Below are 27,325 nucleotides of genomic sequence, written 5' to 3'. Positions count from 1 at the left end.
GACTATTATCTAAATGGGGAGAAGGTTCAAACATCAGAGGTACAGCGGGACTTAGGAGTCCTAGTGCAAGACTCCCAAAAGGTTAATTTACAGGTTGAGTCTGTGGTAAAGAAGGCAAATGCAGTGTTGGCATTTATTTAATGAGGAATAGAATATAAAAGCAAGGAGGTAATGCTGAGCCTGTACAAGACACTAGTCAGGCTGCACTTGGAGTATTGTCAATAGTTTTGGTCCCATACCTCAGAAAGGATGTGTCGTCATTGGAGAGAGTCCAGTGGAGGTTCATGAGGATGGTTCTGGGAGTGAAAGGGTTAACTTATGAGCAGTATTTGGCAGCTTAGAGCCTGCGCTCACTGGAATTTAGAAGAATGCGGGGGGGGGGGGGGGGATCTCATTGTAACCTACCAAATGCTGAAAGGACTCGATAAGATGGATGTGGAGAGGATGTTTCCTGTGGTGGGGGTAACCAGCTGTAAAAGTCACAGCCTCAAAATTGAGGGGCCAGCCTTTAGAACAGTGGTAAGGAGAAATTTCTTTTAGCCAAAGAATAGTAAATCTGTGGAATACTCTGGTACAGACTCTAGTGGAAGCCAAGTCAATGGGTACATTTAAGGCGGAAATTGATCATTTCCTGATTGGTCAGGGCACCAAAGGATATGGTGAGAAGACAGGTGTATGGGGTTGAGTGGGATCAACCATGATGGAATGATGGAGCAGACTTGATGGGCTGAATAGCCTAATTCTGCTCCTATGTCTTAAGGTCTTATGGTTGAGAATAAAAATGGCTACCAAAGCTTTTCAGGTTTTTCTCCCTGCACATTACACCTCAATGAAAAAGCAAGGATAGGGGTACTCCTGTGACAACCAATGGTCTTGAGGATGGGTTAGTTTGCAGCTGGAGACAGAAAGAGGCCAAACCTTGCAATGCAGCAGAGTTTGGTCTCTAGGTGTCCTTACCCCATCCACTCCCTCCTCAATTGTGTTCATTGCATTTTAATGAAGAGGTATTTAAATAGAAAACAAAACTAGATGCTCGAAGTTTGAAAAAACTTATAAAATGCTGGGGGGAAAACTCAATGGACAGAGACATTGCTTCCCTCTCCACAGATGCTGTCTGACTCAACGAGATTTTATTTAGGTTCTATATATAACACTTATTTCACTTTCTGCAGTCGAACTCGCCCCAAGCGTCAGCTCTGCAACCAGCGGGGAAAAACTCGTCTTCCGAGCGCGCGCGCACGCCAAGGCACTGCGCGCCCACGTAAAGCGCGCCACCGCAGATCACCAAGGACGCGCTTTGCGACAGTGCCGCGCAGAGCGGGTGGTTTGCGGCAGTTCCTGTGGACGGCTCGCCCGCCGGTGAATTGACTCGGATGTTTGATGCTGTGGGCCGGTGAAGGCGGCGGGGTTCCCTGCCCTCGGTGATCATGACGCTGGCCCCCAAGGAGCTGAGTAACCTGATCGGCATTATCTGCGAGGAGGCGACGAGTAACACCTTCGAGGGCCTGTCCACCGCCTTCCACCATTACTTCGGCAAACATGACCACTTCCGCCTCGGCTCCACGCTCGTTATGTTGTTGCAGCAGCCCGACCTGTTGCCCAGTCCACAGCAGCGCCTCACCGCCCTCTACCTTCTCTGGGAGATGTATCGCACCGAGCCACTGGCCGCCAACCCGTTCGCCGCCGTGTTCGCGCACCTGCTGAACGCGGGCCCGACGGCCGAGGAGCAGGACAGGCCGTTGCTCGGTAAGCGGGCATCACCACCCACACTTTCCACTTTGCAGGCCGGACGCAATCTCCAGGCCGTCATTTACACAGAGTAGCTTGGGTCCTTACCCGATGAAATCCAGAGCTAGTGCTGGGGCTCTGGAGCTATGCGCCTGGCCAGAAAAGGAGGCGGAAAACTGATGCTGCCGTCTGGAGGAAACGAGGGGAGTAGGAGGAAGGGGTGGAAGAAGAGTTAGAAAAGATAGTGGAGAAGGAGGTATACGAGAGAGGAAAGCGATGGGTGTCAGTTGTTTGGGGAGAAAGAAGGAGGCAGATTGAAGAAGGGGTAGTTGCATGTTGGGAGGGGGAAGGGACAAACGAGAGGTGGATGGTCCCTGTTTGGGGGAGAAGAATGGGAGTTGGGAGCGGAGATGGATGATGTGAAGACTGAGGAAGTAGGTGGAGATGGGAGTTGTCAAAGGTAGAGCAATTACAGAAGTTGTAGTTGCCCAATGTGCTGGGAGGGCTGAGGTTGTCCTCGGACCAACAAGAGGGCGAAAGGAGGTGCAGTGTGCTGTCTGGGAAAGGCGAAGGGTGACAGAATATTCTTGTTTGGCCAAGTAACTAGTGGCTACCACGCATGATCCCCACTGCTTCCAGTTCCTGACCTGGCTGCAGCTGCCTCTCATGTCGCCGCTGAGTCCTACGTCTCTTGCACATCCATTTCCCACCCGCCCTGACCTCTTATGCCTCACCCCCCCAGCTACTGTTCTGAGCTTCTTCCATCTCCACCAGTGTCCTTGAACCCAGCTCGAACCACCAGCTTCAGCTCCAATCCAAGCCCTGTTTTCACTATCCCCTTCAACCTTCGCCTCTGAGACCAAACAGTCTGTGCTCTGCAGGACCTTAATTGAGTTCCCCTGTGCCCATACCACGATGAGTTCTACTTCAGCTCAGCTCTCCTTCCATTGCCTCAGTCTCTGAGATGATGTCTTTGGCAAGGAGTACCCACCCTCCGCTGATCACCCCTTCTCTCACTTTAAGCTCATCTGCCCCACTTGTTTATCCCACTCTGGCCTTCTGCCTGGTCTGGTCTTTTCATCTGTCTATATGGCATTCACATATTCTGACTTCACCCCTCTAAATGCACTGCCCTCCACTCTCTCTGCACTAATCCCAATCTCACCATCAAACCCACTGACAAGAGCAGTGCTGTTGTAGTTTGACAGACTGATCTCTACTTTGTTGAGGCTAGGTGGCAGCTCTTCGATAGCTCCTTGTACTTAACCCAGAACCAGGACCACTGTAAGCTGCACCATCACCAAACTAATCTGCAGAGATCTGCCCTATGCAGCCTCCAACCCCATTGTCCCACAAGCTTTTTGACTGCGACAGTAACCACAATCTTAACTGCCCTCGGAGGCCCATTTTTTTCACCATCTCCTGCTCTACTGAACTTGAGTCCAGTCGACCCTCCTTATCCGCGAATTCAACCAACCACGAATGGCAAAAACCCAGACGTGCTCTTCCTGCACTTGTTGTTCGAGCATGTACAGACTTTTTTTCTTCTCATTATTCCCTAAACAATGCAGTATAACAACTATTTTACATAGAATTACATTGTATTAGGTATTATAAGTAATCTAGAGATGACTTAAAGTACACGGGAGGATGTGCGTGGGTTATCGTGGATCAGGATCCACTTTATTTTCAATTGTGATCGTGATTATTTTCGTGAACAGAAACACTCTGCATTCAGAGCTCTGGCACTGGGTACTAAAATCCACTGCTTTGAGACAGGTTGAATAAGGGACTTGAGCATCCGTGAATTTTGGTATCCGCAAGGGGTCCCGGAACCAATCCCTTGCAGATAAGGAGGGCCAACTGTACTCACGTCAACACCATTTTGTCCCTTTCCACCTACCACCTGTTCTACACCACTTACACAGTTCTGACTACTTTATGTTTATAATGGATGTCTAGTCCTCATATACTGCCTCCCCTATCGGGAAGGCCTCAAGGCTCTCCAATTCTTTCTTGATAACAGACCCAACCAGTTCCTCTCCATCACCATCTCTGTCTGGCAGAACAGGGACTCACCCTTAACTTCAGTTTTGGGTCCTTTTACTGTCTCCAGACCAAAGGTGTGACTGTGGGCACTTACATTGGCCCCAGCTGTGCCTTCCTTATCATGGACTATGTGGAAGTACTGCGGCGACCCACCGCTACAGTACCCATGTTTCAAACGTACACCAGTAGCACACACATCTCTGCTGTCCTGATGGCTGCATTTGTGCTGCTTCCTACATTGGTCATGCAAATCTCATCAATTTCATCAACTTCATCACCAACTTCCAACTTACTTGGACCTGTTTCTTTTCTACCTTTGAACTTACTGAGTTTACTAGAAAATGTGTTATATTACAGTACCACAAAATAAAGGAAGTTAAAGTGTGTTGGTCAGTTAATAGAAGTAAACTATAGCCTGGAAAATCTGCCACTCTGGTACCACTGATGTTCAGAGAATGCCTTATTATTGGCGTTTTACTGTATTTTCAATCTGCAGTTTAAAGTTATGTGAGATCCAATAAGCAATTCAAATTCATGTCAAAAAAATTAAGAATGTTTTATTTTTGGAAACCTATTTTTTTACCTTGGGTGTCAAATGAATAAATTCCTCTTTGGAAAACAAATTACATTTATATAATGGCTACTGGATGAGAGAGAGATGCTGGGATGTTGGCTTGCAATAGACCTTACGTTTACTGTGGGGTCTCTTGTCTGAGCTCTTTTGTACTTGCTATAATATAGATCTAAGTTCTTTGGTGGGGGGGAGCTGGAGGGCTTCAGCATGGGGTGGTTGTATACATTGTGAGATAACTCTGTCCCTTAAAATGCAGAAAGTAAGCCAGTCTTCATCACAGACTGAGAACGTGAAAGTGGTAGTTACAGTTAAAGTAGAGGTTAAGCTGCCTCATATTGATTTTCATTGAAGAATCAAAGATACTTTAAAAAAGTGAGTCAAAATGTATTAATTTAGGGAGCATTGTATGGCATGAAAATTCCTGTGGGCAGTTAGAATCCTTAAGCGTGCAAATAAATTGTAAGGTCCGTATATAGTCCTTTCAGAACTTGAGTTTGTAATACTTGAATGTTTCATGATTTGCAGACCTACTAATGTGTAATAGTGTCTGTGTAGTAAGTTCAAACTGAGCCTTTGTTTTGTTTGACAGGATTTTTACCACCTATTACACCTCCGGAGAAGTTTTTCCTATCTCAGTTAATGCTGGCTCCTCCAAGGGAACTGTTTAAGAAGACCCCCCGTCAGATTGCATGTATGGATGTTGGTAACATGCCTCAGTCTGTTGACATCAGTGGTTTGCAACTGGCCTTAGCTGGTGAGTGAAATTGTTGTATACTCTTTAATGAAGCTGCAGTTGCTCTTCAATCACTTGCGGATCTTGCAAAGTCCAAACACTGAATTTTATTGTTGCCTCATCAGTGCACACATTTTTTGCAACTAAGAAAAGGGAGACTGTAGTTGTATGGTAAAATTGTTGTAGCTGATATATACGCCTTCAGTATAATGAATTATTTTGAATACATTCCAAGACACAGTAGCAATATGAAAAGAAACACATCTACTTCTGACTAGAATTGTTCAGATCTTGCTTTACTCTTTTAATTTGTCTTTGCTCATTTAGCTGCTCAACAAAATTGAAATTTCAGAACACCTGGTTGTCATATCTAGATGCTAAGGGCACCGTGAATTCCTAACTGAAACAACAAATAGCTTTTGAGGACAATAAATTGTGAATGTCTTATGAAGAGTAGAAAATGCTGATATAACATTGTCAAATGTTATGGAGGCAGGGCATATGACTGGGTTTACAGTCGACAGTCCATTATATTATAAACAAAGCCAATTCACTTATGAAAACTGTTTAAAGAATAGCAGGAACTACTGCAGTATTTCCCAGCAAGGACAATGCTTCTAGAAAAATGAAACAGAGGGTTGTTATCTATGAATTATGTGTGTAAAAGAAGAATTGCCCAATAGGAACAGCTTTTCAATACTGCAGCCTTTGCAAAGTGAGTCCTGTGCTTAAAAGCTGACCAGGATGACTTCTGAATCATCGTTTGTACATTTTTGAGTGTAATCTTTTATTTATCCTGCAGAGCGTCAGTCTGAATTACCTACACAGAGCAAAGCCAGTTTTCCAAGCATTCTTCCGGATCCTGATCCTGACTCCTCTAACTCTGGTTTTGACAGTTCTGTAGCAACTCAAATCATAGAGGCTTTATTGAGTGGACCAAGACCACCAATAGAAAGTAGGTGCTTTTAAATTGACATACAAGGGAAGACTTTAGAGTATTTGAGTTTCATTCATAAAATGTAAGTTCAAGTTGGTCCAGAACTTTCAATTAATTTCTTTTATTAGCTCTTGTTATGGGAAATTAATTAGCTCTGAAGAATATGCAGTTTGGTGTGGGATGAAATTAGCCATAATTTAAAAATGACACCATCATAAGAGTTGATGTCATCTCATCTGCCTGGCAGATGCAGCACAAGGGATGAAAGCAAAACAGTGGTTTGGCTTTATTTCCATGCAAATGACCACTTATTTGGTGTGTCCAAAGTGATTTGCCACCTAGATGTTTATATTCTGAATTGCTTGATCTCTGGGGATTTTACTCACATTTACTGAGGAAAATTGGGACATAAAGAGTATTTGGCATTGTCTTCCAGATTGTAGACTATCGTGGATTAAGCTGTTAATTTGCTGGTCCTTTCCATTAAAGTAGGGAGTCACAATGCTTTCATAGAAGTTGCTTAGGAAAGTAAGTGGATTACTATCTAGTCCTGACGAAGGGTCTCGGCCCGAAATGTCGACAGCGCTTCTCCCTATAGATGCTGCCTGACCTGCTGCGTTCCACCAGCATTTTGTGTGTGTTGCTTGAATTTCCAGCATCTGCAGATTTCCTCGTGTTTGCCAAGTAAATGGATTGTTGTCTTATATAAAAAGATAGTTTCCATTTCCCTGGCTCATAAATATTATTCAACAATATGGGAGTAGTTACTGGAATAATTGGAAATTCAATACAATTATGAAATTCCTTAGAGTTATATAGGATGTGCTAGAGTTTTACACAAATTATAGGCAATTCCCGAGAAATTCCAGGGTAATGGACTTTTCTTACCATTTTTTTTTGTTTCAGTGGAATAGTAAAAATAATCATGGTTGTTTTTTCCTGTGTGAAGGTCACTTTCGGCCAGAGTTTATTCGGCCTGCTCCTCCACTTCATGTATGTGAAGATGAGTTAGCTTGGCTAAACCCAACAGAACCTGACCATACAATCCAATGGGATAAAACCATGTGTGTTAAAAACAGCACTGGGGTGGAAATTAAGCGGATCATGGCAAAGGCTTTCAAGAGTCCATTATCTGCACAGCAACAAACACAGGTAATTACAAATAAAGCAGCTGGATCATTTGGTAAAACCCATAACCAATATTCTGACTGCCAGTGCCATATGGTGAACCTTTACCAATAAGAGACAACTCTAATGACAAGATGGTACGTGATAAGAAAGGTGGGAAAGATAGCCATTTTAATAGAGGTTTAAATCTTGTATTGGGGTAAGTAGATGAAAGGTAGTGAATTTCTTGTGGTTAGATTAGTTGCCTGTAATGATATATCCCTGCATCAACAAAAAAACCAGACCAAATTAGAATTAGCTACGGGCTAGTTTCGTATATTGCTTGAGGAAATGTGATCATTTGTCCAAATGGATTATGGTATGTTTGAGTTAAATATTCTTGAAAGTGTGAAATAACTCCCAAGTTTCAATATCTAGAAAAATCAGCCTCCAATGGGATGGGAAGGAGACTGTCCATAGAAGATCAGTTAAATTAGTAACATCAATAGATGGTGTTTATTGTGAATTAGAATGAAGGGACAAACATTTAAAGGGAAAACAGTATACAAAAAGCACAGAACTGGTAACTGGGAGATGTACAAAGTATTATGAAAGTGGATGAACAGGACTAGGAATAGAATCTGTAGGAATGAACCGATCTTTGTAGGGGTAAAAAAAAGGTTAGGGCCATTGTGTGCTCTTCTGCCTGCTAACCCACCCCCACCTACTGGTCAGTAATAGCTTAGCATTTATTGCTATTATTTCTGACTCAAGTGGTTTTATATAATAATTCTCTGTCATCTAGAGCACAAAACACTAGGTCCACCATCAAAGTACTGAGGCTTCATACACTCTCAGATGTGCCATATTTCAGACAAGTCCTCTTGCTCTTGGGAAATCAAAATTTTGCAGATGCTCAGAATCTTAAATAGAAACATTCAGGAATTGAAGACCCTTTGTTAGAATGGGTAAAAGAAAAATTAGTTAGCAAGTTAGAAAGGATGGAGGGATGCATAGGAGAAAGAATATCTTCGATCTCCTCATTCTCTTGATTGAGTTTAAAAGATCTCAGACACTATTTCAAAGAGTGTTGATATCTTTATGTCCTACCCTCTAGCTGTTATGCATTGTTGTTTGTTAGAGCTTTCTTTGTGCATACGTGAGATATAATTCTCACACAATAACATTAATTTTTCTGCAGAGGTATTAGGTTGTAAAAGATTTAAGGTATCAGAGTCATGAGCATACCTCACCTCTTTATCCTTTGAAAGTTGCTGGCTCTGTAAATAAAAATAACAACAGGGAATGAATACTAAGTAAGGGACGAGACTTGCTGCAAACAGAATAACAGTAATAAGAAAACATTGACACTACAGACTGAAGCATCTCCAGTAAAAATGTCTGTTCCAGATTTTAAAGTATATGAAAATATTGTGCATGTCCTGACGTTAATCTTGATTCAGGAAATGTTTCTTTAGTTTGGAGTATCATACGTGCCAGTTCTCTGTATGAAGATTGAGAGGAAATCCAGGGAATGAGACATTTGTTGTCATGAAATTACTAAAATGTTTTTATACTTTCTATAAAGGGAATTAGCTGGAGGAAACAGTATCTGGAAAAAAGATTCTGCTTAGTGGAGTAGACTTCATTTAAGGGCATTGAGGGAAATAAGAAAGCAGATGGGCTGATTGCACATCCAGTCATGTAGAGAGATATGGCTATCAATGAAACGTGGCTTAAGAGGTTAGGGATGGTTTCTGGTTACAAGGTTTAAGGCAAGATTTAAAAATAGTCATTTTATCAGTTATAGCAACATAATAACAGCATAAGGATTATGTGCTTAAAAATAAATCAACATGAAGCCCAACGCAGTTAAGCTGAGGGGAGCAAAAAAGCAATCATACTGTTGGGAATAAATGAAGATTAGACTCTGTCATCTAGACAGTTTTAGTGAAAAATAAGAAATGTATAGGCAGATTTTAAAACATTAGGGAAGTGGTAGATGATTTCAACAATCCTGCAAACTGAAAGTCAGAGTTGGCAGCACCTTTAAAACCCATAGTCACAATTTCAGCAAGAGAAGGGGCCGTTCTAAACTTGATTTAAAGAGTTGCACCTGGAAGGGCCATTGGTAGGAACTGTAATAGAGCTTGAACTAATATGGCTTTGGGAAAGGACAGATGGCCCAGGAGTTGGTTTTTTATGGAGGTACATCCACATTTTCCAGACTGACAGATAACTTGGCAAAAATGGAGTGAGAATAGCTACTGTAAGATGTTAGTATAAAAACAAAGATAATATTTGAGGGATAGAGGTTTAAATATTACCAATAAGAAAAAGCCTGGAGTTCCCAGATCTGAACCTTTCTGCATGTCTGGTAGCATGTTGGATAGGATAAGGCAAAAAAAAGGTAAATGGGTCTGATAGCAAGAGCTCATCAATATAGAATACCTGGAAGAATATTGAAAGTGTAGGGGTGAAATTAATAAAAAAAAAGGAAGTACATGGAAAATATATTGGCAAATAAAATCAAGGCAAACCTAAAGCTGTTTTAAATATCATTCAAGAGACTAACAGAATTGTGTTTTGTTCAGAAACTGAGAAGCTAAAGTGTGGGCAAAAGTCGGATTCTAAATGAATACTTTGTACCGTTCTTGATGAAGAGGATAGTAATGTAGACTTTGAACGTAAAAAAAGAGAGGAATATTGTGTATATTAAGCAGTGAGAGAACAACAATATTGTTTACAATAATTGATAGCGTAAATTGCTAGCTTCAAAAAAAGTAAATGAAGCTGTGGGTACTGGAAATCTGAAATAAAAAAAAAGATTGCAGATTTAAAAATTTGGCAAGTGAGGCAGCATCTGTAGAAAGAGAAACTGCTAACGTTTCAGGTCTGGAACCTTCATTAGAAAAGAGAGAAATGTGTTATGGCAGAGGTGGTGGAGGAGGGTGCTGGGTAGAAGAAAGGAAATTCTGATTGAATGTATTATATTCTAGATAAAATGAATTCTAAATAGGAGACGGAAAGCTGTTAATGTGGAAGAATGGAATAAATAGACAATTTATAGAGCCAGTTGGCCTAATGTGTTAGATAGGAAAATTATTGGGAAAAATTATAAATGGCCCTTGCCAGTCTTCATCTTAAATGACACAGATTAATGATTACCAGCTGTTTTTTTAATGATAATTGTGTCTTACTAACTTGTTTGAAAGTTTGGAGGTGTTTTCAAGGAGGATGGAGGAGTTTTCAAGGAGGATAGAGGTGCATAATCTATGTGGATTTTCTCAGATTTGCACAAACCAGACTGATCGGAACAGTCCATGTCTGTGTATTTTTTCCACTCTGCCTCTGTATGATGCTGTGGAGTATAAACCAGGCAGGTGGATGAAGTAGTTTTTATTTTGCTGGGCTCAGAATGATAAGTGTGGAAGCTGAAAATCTGTTGGCTGCCAGATTTCCCCCAGCTGTTGAAGTGAAAAATAAGGAAGTTCCTGCACTAGAAATATGCAAATGCTTCCTCTGGCTCTAAATGTTCTAAAAATTATCCAGCTGTCTAAGAATATTAATACAGTTCAAAGAAATGGAGAGTGGCATATAAACAGTAAAGAAAAGGCAGAAAGAGATGGGCAGTGATAAACCACATGTGTCTCAAACATAGTAGGATTCCAAATGCGGAAGAAAAATCACACTGGTTAATTAGGACTAGTCAGTATCAGGTTATGCGAGATGAATTTACAGGGCTAATCATTATTAAATTTTTAAGGATGAAGGCAGTATTTTTTGAAAATCACCTGTTAGGATATCACAATAGAGACTAGTGATTTGGAAAATGCCACATTTATACGAAGATATTTGAAGGATGAAGGAAAACAATAGGAATAAAGAGAATGGTTTCCCATTGGAATGTTACAGATGGTGTTTCCGTGAGCTGCTGTTAATCTAGATTTGGAAACTGAAGGATTGAAAGCTATAACCAGTAAATAATAACATTAAATAGGAAATACAAATGCTAAGTGACCTTTGTGTGAAATGGTATCATTAAACGTAGAAAGACTGGAAAATTGAATTCCACACTGTTTGTATCTGGGGGCGTAGAATATTTAAACAAAAGTTAAGATTCATTAAATTGACCCAAAAAATTCATAGAACATAGAATAGTACAGCATAGTACAGGCCCTTCGGCCGCAATGTTGTGCCAACCCTCAAACCCTGCCTCCCATGTAACCCCCCTACCTTAAATTCCTCCATATACCTGTCTAGTAGTCTCTTAAATTTCACTTGTGTATCTGCCTCCACCACTGACTCCAGCAGTGTATTCCACGCACCAACCACTCTCTGAGTAAAAACCCTTTCCCTAATATCCCCCTTCAACTTCTCACCCCTTACCTTAAAGCCATGTCCTCTTGTATTGAGCAGTGGTGCCCTGGGGAAGAGGCGTTGGCTGTCCACTCTATCTATTCTTCTTAATATCTTGTATACCTCTATAATGTCTCCTCTCATCCTCCTTCTCACCAAAGAGTAAAGCCCTAGCTCCCTTAATCTCTGATCATAATCCATACTCTCTAAACCAGGTAGCATCTGGTAAATCTCTTCTGTACCCTTTTCGATGCTTCCACATCCTTCCTATAGTGAGGCGACCAGAACTGGACACAGTACTCCCAAGTGTGGCCTAACCAGAGTTTTATAGAGCTGTATCATTACCTCGCAACTCTTAAACTCTATCCCTTGACTTATGAAAGCTAACACCCCCTAAGCTTTCTTAACCACCCTATCTACATGTGAGGCAACTTTCAGGGATCTGTGGACATGTACCCCTAGATCCCTCTGCTCCTCCACACTACTAAGTATCTTGCCATTTACTTTGTACTCTGCTTTGGAGTTTGTCCTTCCAAAGTGTACCACCTCACACTTCTGCGAGTTGAACTCCATCTGCCACTTCTGAGCTCACTTCTGCATCCTATCAATGTCTTTCTGTGATCTTCGACAATCCTCTACACTGTCCACAACACCACCAACCTTTGTGTCATCTGCAAACTTGCCAACCCACCCTTCTACCCCCACATCCAGGTCATTAATAAAAATCACAAAAAGTAAAGGTCCCAGATCTGATCCTTGTGGGACACCGCTAGTCACAACCTTCCAATCCGAAGGTACTCCCTCCCCCACAACCCTCTGCTTTCTGCAGGCAAGCCAATTCTGAATCCACCTGGCCAAACTTCCCTGGATCCCATGCATTCTGACTTTCTGAATAAGCCTACCATGCCTTACTAAAATCCATGTAGCTCACATCCACTGTACTACCCTCATCTATATGCCTGTTCACCTCAAAGAACTCTATCAGACTTGTTAGACATGATCTGCCCTTCATAAAGCCATGTTGACTGTCCCTGATCAGAACATGATACTCTTAATGCCCATAGATCCTATCTCTAAGAATCTTTTCCAACAGCTTTCTCACCACAGATGTAAGGCTCACAGGTCTATAATTACCTGGACTATCCCTACTACCTTTTTTGAACAAGGGGACAACATTTGCCTCCCTCCAATCCTCCGGTACCATTCCCGTGAACAACGAGGACATAAAGATCCTAGCCAGAGGCTCAGCAATCTCTTTCCTTGCCTCAAGGAGCAGCCTTGGAATATTCCGTTATGCCGCTGGGATTTATCCGTCCTAATGTATTTTAACAACTCCAACACCTCCTCTCCCTTAATATCAACAGGTTCCAGAACATCAACCTCACTCATATTGTTCTCATCGTCATCAAGTTCCCTCTCCTTGGTGAATACCGAAGAAAAGTATTCATTGAGGACCTGGCTCACTTCCACAGCCTCCAGGCACATCTTCCCACCTTTATCATTAATCAATCCTCCTTCATTCCTGTTACCCTTTGTTCTTCACATAATTGAAGAATGCCTTGGGGTTTTCCTTTAACCTACTCACCAAGGTCTTCTCATGCCCCCATCTTGCTCTCCTCAGCCCCTTCTTAAGCTCTTTTCTTGCTACCCTATATTCCTCAATAGACCCTTGCTTCCTAAACCTCATGTATGCTGCCTTCTTCCACCTGACCAGATTTTCCACCTCACTTGTCACCCATGGTTCCTTCACCCTACCATTCTTTATCTTCCTCACTGAGACAAATTTATCCCTAACATCCTACAAGAGATCCCTGAACATCGACCACATGTCCATAGTACATTTCCCTGCAAAAACATCATCCCAGTTCACATCCACATGTTCTAGCCTTACAGCCTCAAAATTTGCCTTTCCCCAATTAAAAATTTTCCTGTCCTCTCTGATTCTGTCCTTTTCCATGATAATGCTAAAGGCCAGGGAGCAGTGGTCACTGTCCCCCAGGAGCTCACCCACTGACAGATCTGTGTCCTGACCTGGTTGGTTATCTAATACTAGATCTAGTATGGCATTTCCTCCTAGTCAGCCTGTCAACATACTGTGACAAGAATCTGTCCTGGACATACTTAACAAACTCTGCCCCATCTAAACCATTGGAACTAATCAGGTGCCAATCTGTATTAGTGAAGTTAAAGTCCCCCATGATAACAACTCTGTTATTTATGCACCTTTCCAAAATCTGCTCCTCGGTAGCTCTGCTGCTACTAGGGAGCCTATAGAATACTCCCAGTAGAGCAACTGCTCCCTTCCTGTTCCTACCTTCCACCCATACTGACTCAAAAGAGGATCCTGCGACATTACCCACCCTTTCTGTAGCTGTAATAGTATCCCTGACCAGTAATACCACCCCTCCTCTGCTTACCCCCCTCTGTCCCTTTTAAAACACTGAAATCCAGGAATATTGAGAATGCATTCCTGCCCTAGTGTCAGCCAAGTCTCTAATGGCCACTACATCATAATTCCATGTATGTTCATCACCTTTGTTCCTGATGCTTCTTGCATTGAAGTACATGCACTTTAGCCCTTCAACCTTACTAACTTTACACCCTTTATTCTGCTTCTCTTTCCTCAAATCCTCTCTTATTTGTTAGATCTGGTTTTACTCCATGCACTTCTTCCACTGCTGTATCGCTCCGGGTCCCATCCCTCTTGCAAATTAGTTTAAACCCTCCCGAACTATGCTACTAAACCTACCTGCAAGGATATTGCTCCCCCTCGAGTTCAGGTGTAACCCTTCCAATCTGTACAGGTCCCACCTTCCCCAGAAGAGATCCCAATGGTCCAAAACTCTAAAATCCTGCCCCCTGCACCAACTCTTCAGCAACTGCCATCTCTTCCAATTCTTACCATCACTATGTCGAAGCACTGGCAGCAATCCTGAGAACGCCACCCTTGAGGTCCTGTTCTTCAGCCTTCAAAATTTTTGAAGAAAGGGTACGTAGTGGTAGGTGATTGGATGTTTAAGAAGTAGACAATTTGACTAATAATTACTTAATGGACTGAAAAACAATGATTTTATTCCAAGTGGTTAGAGTGCATAATTGTCTTTAAACCATTCAAGGAATTTTAATGGATTTTTGTAACAGGTATAACTGTTTGCAAAGTGGAATATTAAAGCATTAAGGGAAGTGGACACAATGTGGAATTAGATGTGCATCTTGGATTGAAATTACAGAGATTGTGTAATGCTGAGTTATGGGTCAGGGGAGGTTGGGAAAACATCATAGGGGAGAAAGGGAAGATAAATGAATTCATCTTTACCTCTCCAATCCATTTCTATAGATTTGTGTATGAAAACAACTTGCATTTTATAGCTAGTAAATTGCTGTAAATTGTCCCATTGCACTTCACAGAACCACTTAAATTGCCATAATTGCACGTTTGTATAGATGGCCAAAATGTTTTTGTCAAAAACGCAGATCTTAACATCTTGAAGACTAGAGAAGGTTGGAAGGTTTTGGGAAGGACCTCTGGGTTTCGCACCTAGGTAGCTGAAGGCAGTTACTAGTACTGGGGGAGAAAGAGTGTGTATGTGTGAAAGAGAGAGAGAGAGGGAGAGTGTTAATAGATGAGATCAGAAAAGGGATTACAGTAATATATTTGTATACATTCAATATGCATGTACAATTTCTAGCACTTGTTTGAACTGTCAGTTTACAATACTGTGTATTATATTTTAAGAAATTATTTTAAATAATTTCAATGTAGCTTCTTGGGTTTATACAAAATGAACCAGAACAATTTTCAGAATAATTGCAATAAGCTACTTGTGGAAAAATCTGAAGTTTACATTGAGAATGTTTTCTTCCATTTTCTATATATGGTTAACTGATTTATTCATTTGAGAACTGCTGAAAAATCATTTCTGTCTGCATTAATGTTAGTTCTAATTGTAGTTATTAACAGATTTATCATTTGACATCTCTGCAGACTGGCACACATCAATACTGCTTCTAAGTAACAAGAAGTCTTTTTTCTATTCTTCTAGCTCCTTGGTGAATTAGAAAAAGATCCAAAGCTAGTTTACCATATTGGACTGACTCCTGTCAAGCTGCCCGATCTGGTAGAAAATAACCCTTTGGTGGCAATAGAAATGTTATTGAAGCTAATGCAATCAAGCCAGATTACAGAATATTTCTCTGTACTTGTAAATATGGATATGTCTCTTCATTCGATGGAAGTTGTAAATAGGTGAGTTCTGTGCTTTGTTTTTCCCATCAATGTTAGCATTGCCCTGCTCAGGAACTTTGCACATAAGTGAGGGAACTACCCTTTACATTCCTCAGAATGTGCAAACTTGAGTATATTAACTGGCATCTTGTACAGTAAGAGGTTTATTTTACAAATGTTCTGTTGATTACTCTGTTCCCATTAAGCCTTCATTTACATTCGCAGAAGTAATTCATGTGATGCTGGAAGTTTGATATTTAAAATGACTATTGCTTTTAAGATTTAGCTCATCTGTCAACATGAAAAATACTTAAATTCTAGTTTGTTTTACTGTCAAACTCTGTGGCCAGGTTTGACTTTCATCTTAACTTAAATCTGGTCTTTCCTTACTTGATATCACACATGCTCGTGTACAGGTCAGTAGATCGCTGGGGTTTTTTTTTGATGAATATTAGTTACTCATGATATAATTTTCTGATTTTGAAACTGATTACTCTTCTTGCTTGCTTTTTAGGTTAACCACAGCTGTTGATCTTCCTCCAGAATTTATTCATCTGTATATTTCAAACTGTATCTCCACTTGTGAGCAAATTAAGGATAAATACATGCAGGTAAATAAACTTGTCTATGTATTATTGATTTTTTTTTTGTAATTAGTTGCCATTAATGTAAATTGTATTTATATTCTTGGGTATTATTTGAGAACAGATACTTTGTTAGACATGTAACAGCAGGGTTGGCTGGCTTTGGGGCATACCACAGCAGATATGAAATAGAATAATTTCTGCTTCTTCCCCTTTGAGTAGTTTGCCTAGGACTGAAACTGGTAGGTTCTACTTGCAGTATGCATGATTAGTGGGTTTTTTGAGTTATCTATGGATTAACTTTATACCTTTAATCCTTTTCTGGAGCCCCCGACCAACACAAAAATCAATATTTTGGAATTCTTTTCTTTGTAGAATTATGTAAAGCATCAAGGTCTAAATATCAGAAGTAGGCCGTACAAACCCTTGACCTAGACAGAGAGCTCTAATCTCAAGATTCTCTAGATTTTTAAACATCTACCTTTCATAGCTTGAATATGCTAAACAATAAAGCATGTGTATTGTTCCTAGGCAGGGAATTCCAATCTTTTTTTGTTGTAAGTTTTCCTTTTGTTGTTTAATTGGCTGGTCCCTTATGCTGTGACTAGGGCACTAGTTAGTTCTAATCTCTCCAGACTACATGTTATACCTGGGGTTCAGAATCTTGCTTGTTGATTTGAATATAACATTTTTTTATGAGCCTATTGCATCTTTAAAGTGACTCTTCCAGCTCCATTATTGATCAATTCTATTTCCCAAATATAGTTTAATATCGTATGCACTTCAGTTTGTCATGTGCTGTAAATTTTACCCCAGTGGAAAAATATTAGGACACAAATGAGCACCTTTGTACAGGTACATCTTAGACAACTACTAAAGATGGAGCAATCAAAATATTCAAATGACCTAAATTAAGAAGCACAGAGATGCACCAGTAAGGCCAGAGAAACCTCATGGGATGACTCTGTGGCTATATTTGAAAACTAGAGTATGACTTAAGGCAGGATATTATGTTTGGGTCAGCATGATGGGTTAACAGCATTTTATGCAAATTCTGATGTAGATGACAAATATTTGGATCTTTAAGTTTAAAGATAACAATTTATCATTTGTAATTTTGTGTAATAAAGAAAATCAGATTAATTGTATTAGGCTGTGGTGAAAAGTAAGCTATGTGATAAACTATGCACCACTGTCGCATCGTGTATAAACAAATTCTTTTATCTTTTAGAATCGCTTGGTGCGCCTTGTATGTGTCTTCCTCCAGTCTTTAATCAGAAACAAGATAATCAATGTCCAGGACTTGTTCATTGAAGTGCAGGCCTTCTGCATTGAGTTTAGCCGAATACGAGAAGCAGCAGGCCTATTTAGGTTACTGAAAACACTGGATACTGGAGAAAATCCTCCAGAAGCAAAATCATCAAAATAAAGGAAGGCAATATTCACAACTTAAGACAGGAATACATTTAGAAATATTTCTGTGATTTCGGTGCACCACTGGAAAAATAACTAATTTTGTTTCAAAACCATAAGGCTTTCTAAGGCAGCAAATTTGCCCAAATGGGACCCGATTTATTTTCTTGTTATACAAGTATACAAACTGATTCTGATTAACATCCTAAACATATTTTGGTAGGCTAGAGATATATAGCAATGAACATCACTTTGCTGACTTCTATATCATTTGGGGTAGGATGTATTTTCTTTAAAAGAATACTAGTTTATTTCTTAACACCATATGTATAAACACAATGCAAGTTATCACATTCATCAAATGACTGAAAGCTCACAATGTATTAAAGTAATAGAGAGTGAACTTGAAATTTGAAACTTCATATTGATTATAAAAGTTTTATTTAAATTAAAATGCTGTAAATTGAAGCACCATATACCTTAGTTGTTGATATTTTTGTTCAGAGATGGAAATTACTAATCTAATTTTCAGGGTACCCTGATGAAATGCTTATGTTCTTGTAGAAATTTCACCCAAAAGCTGGGTTGCCAACAATAGCATTCACACCAGTTACCTGACATAAGAAAGTGAAAATCATACTTACGAGTGATTTTTGGAAACATTACAATTGTATTTTAATTCATTAGGATCTGTGCATCACTTAAAGGGTAAGTTGCCTAACTGGCTTGATGATGGTGTGCCTCTTAGTGAAAGGACTTGGACAAAGCATTTGAGGGGTTGTTTTCATCCAGTTATCCCACAGATAATGAATATCATGAGATTTAGTTGTCTGAATAGCCTAGGATTAAAACTACACGGGCAACCCTCTCACTCATACCCCCCCCCCCCCCCCGACGTTATGGTAATTTGGATAATAAATTTCACCTTTACAGAATCTGTAAATAATGATCCAAAATTTTGACATGCAGAGTAAAATTCACCCATATTGATTTTTTTCTGCCATGAGTAGCTCCTTAAATTAATCCCTTGGCCTTTACTCCACCTTCAGTAAGTCACTGAGCTTTAACCCATTATTCCCCTGAACTACTACATCTTTCTCCCATCCTCAAAATTCCATCCCTTTCCCTGATATAATCTCTTCCTTAACCCTTTTCTAATCTATGAGACTTTAGTGTTAGAGGAAATGCCTCACAGATGGACTGTGTGGTAGAGTTGCACTCATAAGACATCTGGTCACAAGTCCTCAGGCTGGTGGATTTATAAGGCTCCAGTATTCTGGGCGATTCTCGGTCCCTTCCCTAAGAAAGGATGTAACGGCATCGGAGAGGATCAAGAGGAGATTCACGAGAATGAACCCGGGAATGATGTGAGAAGCATTTGGCACATCTGGGCCTGGACTTGAATATTGTAAGGCCTAGATGGAGAGGATATTTCCCTTAGAGGGGGAGTCTAGGATCAGAGGGCACAGCCACAGAATAGAAGGATGTCCATTTAGAACAGAAATGAGGAATTTCTTTAGCCAGAGGGTGATGAATCTGTGGATGGCTGTTGAGGCCAAGTCATTGGGTATATTTAAAATGGAGGTTGATAGGTTCTTGATGTGGTACTTGCCAAAGGTTATAGGGAGAAGGTCAAATGGGGTTGAGAGGGATAATAAATCAACCATGATAGAGTGGGACAGCAGACTCAGTGGGCTGATTGGCCTCATTCTGGTCATATGTCTTATGTCTAAACCTTTTGTCTAATTTCTATGTACCCTTTAAAATGTATTTTAAATATTGCAACTATCTATCCACATCCTCCTCTGAAAGCTTGTACCACATATTACCATCCGGAAAAAGTTATTTCTCAGGTCCCCTTTAAATCTTTCCCATTTCACTTTAAAGTTATGCCCTCTAGTTTCAGACTTCCCTACTCTGTACCATTAGAAGGTGGTCCAAAACAGCACTGAGGAACAAACACCTCATCTTCCATCTTGCGAAAATGCTGCCTTCTGGACTTGATACTGAGTTCAACTATTTCAGTTAACTCTGTTTTTGTCTACATTTATCACCCATCTGTGACATCAGCTCAGTTTTTTTTCCTGTTTTTGTCTCTGGGAATTGACATGGCCAGTTGGCTATATCCTTTTTTCCCTAACCTTGTTTATCTTTTGTTCTCACTCTGCAGCTCGCATTCATTCATTGATCAAGTATCTTTTTTTTTTGCAGCATATCCCCATGATCACCCTGCTCTTCCATCAGAAACATCCTCCTCCTCTCACCCTCTCTGCAGTTTAACAATCTTGTCTCTACCCCAGTTCTGCTGAAGAGTCTTCTACTTGAAGAGTTGACTTGTTTCTTTTCCCATAGACGTGGCCTGTCCTATTGAGTACAGTATATCCAGTGCTTTTTTTCTTTTAGATTTCCTGCATTTGTAACTTCTATTATTTTAGCAATAGTAATTAATGATCATGTAGAGTACCTGATTAAATCCACAGTTAAAATTATTCACTATTTCCAAAGAGTTTATTGTCTGTATTTTCAATAACTTTTTCACTGCCTACAGTAGTATGATTGAAATACTATTCATTTTATCTTGTGGCTGTAACTTCCTGCACAATACAGCACTCTTCTGCAGCATAGTCACCATCATTAATGAACCATGACTGCACTGCATACTACCCGCAAGCTCTTCCACAGCAATTTGCTAAGCTGCCTTAGCACCCTCAGCAATAATGAAGACTGGCAGTGTGTTCAAGCTACCCTCTAAATCGATCGCTGCTGTGGAAATACATTGCCATTGCCACAAATTTTTGAATCAAAGGTCTACTGAACATTATGAGAATAACCTTACAGCATTTCTACTTGGAGTACAGCAATTCAATTGTGTCTTGATAAACAAAGTTGGCTTCACCAGTGGCATCCAAAGAGAGAGGAGTAGGAACACAGCCTATAACCTCTGGTCCTTGAGGTCGAAGAAATTGTGGGCTACACAAAATGATTTTTCCAAAACTTTGAACATTTAGAGGCATAGATCATTTGAGGCTAGGAGCAATATGCTACAGGAACGCTTTTAAAATAATGTGATACTATTAAGTAAGCCTTCCTTCAAACTAGGATAATGCTTTATTGGATATGAGAACTTAGCTTTAATACACATTTGCAGAAGCAAATGGCAGAAACGGAACTGGCCCAAGCAGTGGAGAGACTACCATGTGATAGAGGAGACAGCTAAGAAAGACAATGACAATGTAATGAACCCTCAAAAACACTGCTAAATCTCACAGGAATGTTAATAATTTACTAGATCCATTAAGGCCCCTTTTTTAAAGCAAAAGCCTGGCTCAATACCAAAAACTGCTCCTGTGCGTACATTGACTGAACAGCAAATGCTAAAAGTCAACCTGAAAAATAATTGCTGAAGTATCAAAATAACATCTAACATCATTGGGGATGTTCAGCAAATTTTTAAGTGAATTCAAATACAGTTGCTAAAAACAATTTTGATAAATTGTAAATATATTGAGTGGTAATTGGAACAAGTGTTTTCTTTTGTGAAGGAAAATGGATGAAATACCTACATTTTTTGGTGAACATCATATTTATTGTCAGCAGACAAATCGAGATGAAGATATGAAGTGGGAAGTTAAATGCTATTACTCAATAGGGAACAGTGATGCTGGAACAAATATTTCTTCAACAAAAAGACCTCTACTGATCCTGATCCTATAGAACCAGTGACCAGTTAGAATATTCCATGCAATTAAAGAGTGATCCTAAACCAGATTAGATTCTTAATAAAGATGATCTAACCATAGAATCAAGACCAGTTAAGCAATGGAAAAAATTGTCAAAGTTTATCTTTTCCACTCTTTCTCAAAGTACACCTGTTGTTTACAACAATGTACAAAGTTACTTTTGCTGCAACTATAAGTGGGAAACATACAACTGCTAGTGGACATTTAGCTGAAATACCTGTGCCACATTGTCAATTAAGTCTGTATTCATTATAGTATTCTTTGAGTAACTTTTTCAATAAATGCATCAGGATAATACATTATAATACAGAAGGTCTGATGAGTTTTCACTAATTTTGATTATAACAAAAGGGAATTAAATTTAAGTTATGGGAAGTCAAAATTCAGGTCCAATTATTTTGAATTCCCACCTTTGCAAGAAAATATTTACTGTAAATGATAAGCTGTTCCCAAATTTGTAGTTCATTGCTAAATTGAACACTGCATTCCATTATATCAAAAATCTACAAACAAGAATGAATCATCTCTTTCAACAGCATTAATTGAGGAGCAACAACCTTAACAACATGTATATAGTTCCAAGTAGTCCAAGTAAAGCGAGTATTTTCTGCTTCTGGACTTCTTTCTTCATAATCATAATTTTCACGTGTGGACTGAAAGTAGTCTGTTCTATACAGCGGGAGATTTTTTTCAGCCTTAATGTATAGTTGCAGTGAAGTTGTAATGTTGGTTTAAATATTTTGTCCTCAGGTACCATGAGGAATACAACACTCACTCAGATTCATCTCATTATTTTCTAACAGTGATGAGTTTTATATTTGTGCATTTCTTATCTGATACAGTCTGCTTCTCATTACTTTTCCAAATGCACACCATATAACAAGTTAGGAGGAGGAGACCATCTGGCCCATTGAGGCTGCTCTGCTATTCATGGACTCAGCTCTATCCCCACCCATAACCCTTAATTCCCCTACCATGCAAAATATATTTAGTGAGGTGCCTCTACTGCTTCTCTTGGCAGAGAATTCCACAGACTCACTACTGCGGGGGAAGAAACAGCTCATCTCCATTCTAAATCTATTCACCCAGTGGAAACAATTGACCTGCCTCTATCTTACAATAAAAAGGATAAATATGTTTAAGAACCTCTCTCATTCTTCTCAATATCAGCATATATAGCCTCTGGCAACTCGATCTCTCTTTGTAGGCTAACCCCAACATCAAGAATGGTGGAACCCACATTCTAAATTGCTTATGTAACCAATGGAGGGTAAAATAGGAAAATGAAAAGCTATGCTGGAATTTACACTTGCACTTATTGACTAGAAATTTGTAAATCGGAAAAAATACAATAAAAATACATAGTTCAAAACATGTTTATTGCATGCATACAATTTCACTAATGGCCTGGTCTCCAAAACCTTGAAGAATCCCATGGTTATTTTCAGTCACTTTGACCTTAGAACTTTTACAAGCAACATCTTAAACTGCAGCCAGCTAGGCAGTCACTAATAAAATGGCAGACTGAAGCAAATTCCACTAAATGAGTTCCAGGCATGTAGCTTTATGCTAAACTTCTCACAACAAATCCCCTTGGAATTTTTCTCTTTCTTACCTGCCAGATCCATCTCATACCCTCTCTTTGCCCTCTGATTTCCCTCAAAGTGTTTCCTTTTTTATATATTTATCAAGATGTTCATTTGTCCCTGACCTTTTAAACCCAATATATGCTTCCTTTTTTTTTAATTGGCACCTCAGTACCCCTTATGAGCCAGGGTTCCCTAAACTTGCCAGCTGACCCTTCACCTAACAGGAACATGTTATTCATAGACTCTTAATATCACATTCTTAAAAGCTTACTCATTCCTTTCCCTTCAAACTGGCTCACTTTCAATTCTGTCAAAATAAGCCCTACTCCAGTTTAGGGCACAATCCTGCAGACTTGTCCTATTTTTTCCATAAGTATCCTAAAGCTAATAGAATTATGGTCACTAGAGCCAAAGTACACCCTGACTGCCAATTCTGTAACTTGCCCTATCTCACTCCCTAAGAGGAAGTCCACTATTGCACCCTTCTAAGTCAAGTTTTAGCAGATAGAACACACAACAGTACAGGCCTTCAGCCCACAATGTTGTGCTGATCTCTTAACCTACTCCAAGGTCAATGTAAACTTTCCCTCCCATATAAACCTCAACTTTTCTTTCATCCATGTCCTCTTTATATTAAATCAGGAAAATTTCCTGTGCACATTTCACAAATGCCACTCCATCTGAGCCCTTAACACTGGGTAGGCCAGGGAAGTTAAAATCTCCCACTAATACAACCCAATTATTCTTACAACTACAAGCATACCTGCTCCTCAAATTCCCACTGACTATAAGGGATGGGAACTATGTTACAGTCGCATTAGAATGACCCTCCCCCTTCTTGTTTCTAAGTTCCTCAATATGACCTCAATAGACTATGTTCCAAGAATGTCTCCTCTAATTATTACTGTTATGTCCTTTCTTATTAAAAAGGAAACACCCTTGCTCATTTTCCTACACCTTTGTCATGCCTGTTGCATCTGTATTCTGGAAAACTGAGCTGTCAGTCCTGCACTTCTATCCAGCCATGTTTCTGTTATGGCTATAACATCACAGTCTTCAGAGCCACTTCACACTGAGCTCTTCATCCTTACATTGAAGCAAATGCAGTTTAATTGGACATTCCTTTCCCTTCCTTCACTATGTTCCTTTCTAGTGCACAGTCTTATATCATTATATGCTGTTAATATTGCACAAAATAGCAAAAAGGACTTTTGGTGGAATTCATTTGAAATTACTTGACACTTTTCACTGAAAGTAATAATGCAGTTTTGCAAATTACTAAGCAAAACCACAGTTCATGAAGAATTTAAGAATCATATTTTGCAGATTATACTTATTTGTTGGCATAAGGCACATAATTTTATTGCTCTGTTACATTAACACAAAGTAGAAGTACAAGATCTAACAGTGTCATCACGAATTTCAAATTCTGTACTTAAACAGGTTGATAAAGCCGCATCATTGTTTCATAACACAGAGGTTAATTCATTTATTATAATTGTTTTATGGAAAACTTTACCGATAGATCTGTAGAAGTTCTAAAGTACAGGTAATTCAACACAACGTTGGGCATCTCCAAAACATTTTAATCCAATTACATTTGATGTCTTTTGCAATGGTTGTGATAATTAAATGTTTAAACAAATAATTGGTTTATTATTCAATCTTTTTAGTGCACTTTAATAAAGAATTCATAGCTACAGTCACAATTAAAGTAGCACACAATATCCTTAAAATGGAATGGCTACTTAGTGAATCTATCAAAATACTACAAAAGGTAAAAGGACAAACAAGTACATTAATGTACTGAAATATGTATATTGTATATTACTACTCCAGTAAGGATCATTGACAATCACAATCCAACAACTACCTACAAATAACTCTCCAGACATTCATAGCTGACAAATTGCCAATATAAATTCAATGAATGTGCTAATTAATAAGCATATTTACAATAGTACCTTTCTAACCAAAGTAGAGAAAATAAAGACAAAATAGACACATATAAAACCAGTGATTTAAGGTTCTATATTCCAGCATCACAAACAATAAGATTGCCAATGGGATATCCAAGTACCTTCTCTACTAAATAGTGGAAGAATAGGAATCTTGCTGAGTATAAGCAGGGGTCTCATGTATTACCATATCAACATATTTCACCACCTCTTAAGAATTATCCATTTTTTGTCTATACAGCTGAGGTTATTTTAACCAGTTAGAACTGCAAAGCGATTAATTAAAATATATGACCTAATATTTTGTGTACACACCAAACTGTATACAATATTTTCATTTCTTTTTCAAGAACCACGATGGCTTCTCATGCTGCAGGTCTTTGCCATTGTCCAATTTACTTCCTTCAGAAGTATTCATCTGGAATCTTGACATCCAATAGGACAAGGTGAATTGTCACTATTTATTTGATTTTCTAAACTTCCTTCTAGAAACCAAAGGAAAAGTGTAAGTTTTAAGCAAAATCTCGTCTCAAAAATCATCATATTGGAATCCACATTCAGCAAGCATACCTATTATGTCTTCATAACAACATGGGAAGGATATTTTCTGTACATGTTACATGTACCAGTATTTATGTAAATACATACATGGTTTTGCTGCAGTAAAAACCTGCTATGGCCTCACATGCTGCCAGTTCACAAACACCCATCTTATAGTATCTTGCACTAAAATTAACACCCCCACCCCTGATGGAACTGCTAAAAAACTGTGGGAATTTTAATAGCAGTATGAAGCATTGAACCTTTACAATTTTATACTTCAAGCATCACATGAAATTGTCCTTTTGCTGTGGCTAAGTAAAAGACTTCCAATGGCATCTAGAATGGAAAACTGGAACCTGGAGAGTTGTGAGGCATATTTTTTATATTGGACACAGATAATTTCACACATTTTACTCAGTTTCTATGACTTCGTTGTTTACACTTTATTCAGAAATGAACCTGTTTTTCCTACCAGACAGCTACAATAACCGAGTGGCATGCTTGTTCCAGCATTAGTCAGATACTGAATGTACACATTTAATTTTGTACTAGAAAGGCAGTAACGCTAACTGCTGAGCTTCCAGGCCAACCAGTAACAAATAAACTGTGACAAAATTCTAAGTCAGGATGCTGAGCAAATCGTGTGAACTTGCATGTGGTCATATTCCCAAGTGCAGAGGTCAGAGGTTTAGTGGATGCTATCAAAGTAGCTTAGCAAATAACCACAGTGCATTTTGCAGGTGGTACATAGTGCAGTCAAGTGCATTATGGTGGGTTGGGTAACAATCAAGCAGGCTATTCTGTCCAGGATGGTACTGAACTTCAGAAGCAGTTGGATTTGCACTCATCCAATTAAAGCTGGAGAATTCTTGGCTTGTGGTTTGGACATAGTGGTTGAATTCCATCATCCACTTCCATCCCTGCTTCTTCAGCAGCTTCATATGCTTTCAGTTTTATATAATTTGTGAAGGCTTCTTGGATTACAATTTGTAGATAGGGATTGAATTCTGGTCTTACTTATTGCTTCAGATTTTAAAATTATCCAATTTGATATAGGAACTACTACAGAATGAAGTCTCAGTTTCTAGAACACACAAATGGAAGATCATCTCAAGAAAGTTATTTTGGCAATTACTGGAAAGAGTAATAGAAACAAAATAATTCTAGCTTTTAGAAAACGCTAATCCTGAGTTTCCCCACATCTTAAAAAAAATTATTTTCAAATACTCCTTTCATTTGTGTTACTTCATCTTGTTGAAGTACCTAATGGGAACTGACCTAATTAAAATTACAAATAACTTTGAATAATGTTTCCATTTTCCCTATTTTATTTGAACAGATACTCACCTCCTTAATCTACAACCTCTTAAAAAATAATTAACTTTGATAAACACCTTCCATGTTCTGTGGATGAATGGTGGGCAGTCAGTAGGGCACAATAGGGGAAAATCAAAGATTGTACCTGACATTACTATTATTTTCCTGCAGACTGAAATGCACCCAACAAATAAGATCTGCTCAATTTTCTATCTTTTAACCTAATTCTATCTATGCATCTAAAACTTTGTAGGCTTTAAGCAACAAGCTTTTATGCCAGATTTAGTTAAATAGATGAAGAAATTTCATTAAAAGTTATTTTGATGAAATTTAAACCATGTGTGGGATAAGGATGAATTTCATAGATCTGTGAAATATATATTAAGGATGGTTTTCTATATTGTATGAAATGTCCATGCATCGCAGTCAAGTTCCTACTTCCCCTTTTCATTGGATAATTCAAAAAGAA

At 39.2% G+C, this 27,325-nt stretch overlaps 2 protein-coding genes across 3 annotated transcripts in view; one reads left to right on the top strand and one right to left on the bottom strand.

Annotated features, from left to right (window-relative positions):
* The first annotated feature begins 1,297 nt into the window (after positions 1-1,297).
* On the top strand, positions 1,298-18,185 carry cnot11 (CCR4-NOT transcription complex, subunit 11). The gene is made up of 7 exons (XM_059964436.1): positions 1,298-1,746; positions 4,941-5,105; positions 5,887-6,039; positions 6,971-7,173; positions 15,531-15,733; positions 16,227-16,323; positions 17,528-18,185. Exons 1-7 carry the CDS (start codon positions 1,428-1,430, stop codon positions 17,723-17,725), a joined length of 1,338 nt encoding a protein of 445 aa, XP_059820419.1. The 5' UTR covers positions 1,298-1,427; the 3' UTR covers positions 17,726-18,185.
* The window catches only part of LOC132391361 (E3 ubiquitin-protein ligase RNF149-like), a 61,025-nt gene continuing 51,705 nt past the window's right edge, over positions 18,006-27,325 (bottom strand). For both annotated transcript variants that reach the window (XM_059964435.1, XM_059964434.1), the window contains exon 8: positions 18,006-25,481. In XM_059964435.1, the coding sequence (XP_059820418.1) occupies positions 25,411-25,481 (71 nt within the window). In that variant the 3' untranslated portion in view covers positions 18,006-25,410. The remainder of the gene's footprint in view (positions 25,482-27,325) is intronic.

The sequence above is a fragment of the Hypanus sabinus genome, chromosome 3 (assembly GCF_030144855.1).
Source record: "Hypanus sabinus isolate sHypSab1 chromosome 3, sHypSab1.hap1, whole genome shotgun sequence".
NCBI lineage: Eukaryota > Metazoa > Chordata > Chondrichthyes > Myliobatiformes > Dasyatidae > Hypanus > Hypanus sabinus.
Note: the sequence above shows the minus strand (reverse complement) of the source record. Positions and strands in the feature narration are given on the sequence as shown.

Coding starts and splice junctions, on each gene's coding strand:
- cnot11 (XM_059964436.1), top strand. CDS start 1,428: ATGACGCTGGCCCCCAAGGAGCTGAGTAACCTGATCGGCATTATCTGC. Junction 1,747..4,940: donor GCAGGACAGGCCGTTGCTCG/GTAAGCGGGCAT, acceptor TTTGTTTGACAG/GATTTTTACCACCTATTACA. Junction 6,040..6,970: donor ACCAAGACCACCAATAGAAA/GTAGGTGCTTTT, acceptor TCCTGTGTGAAG/GTCACTTTCGGCCAGAGTTT.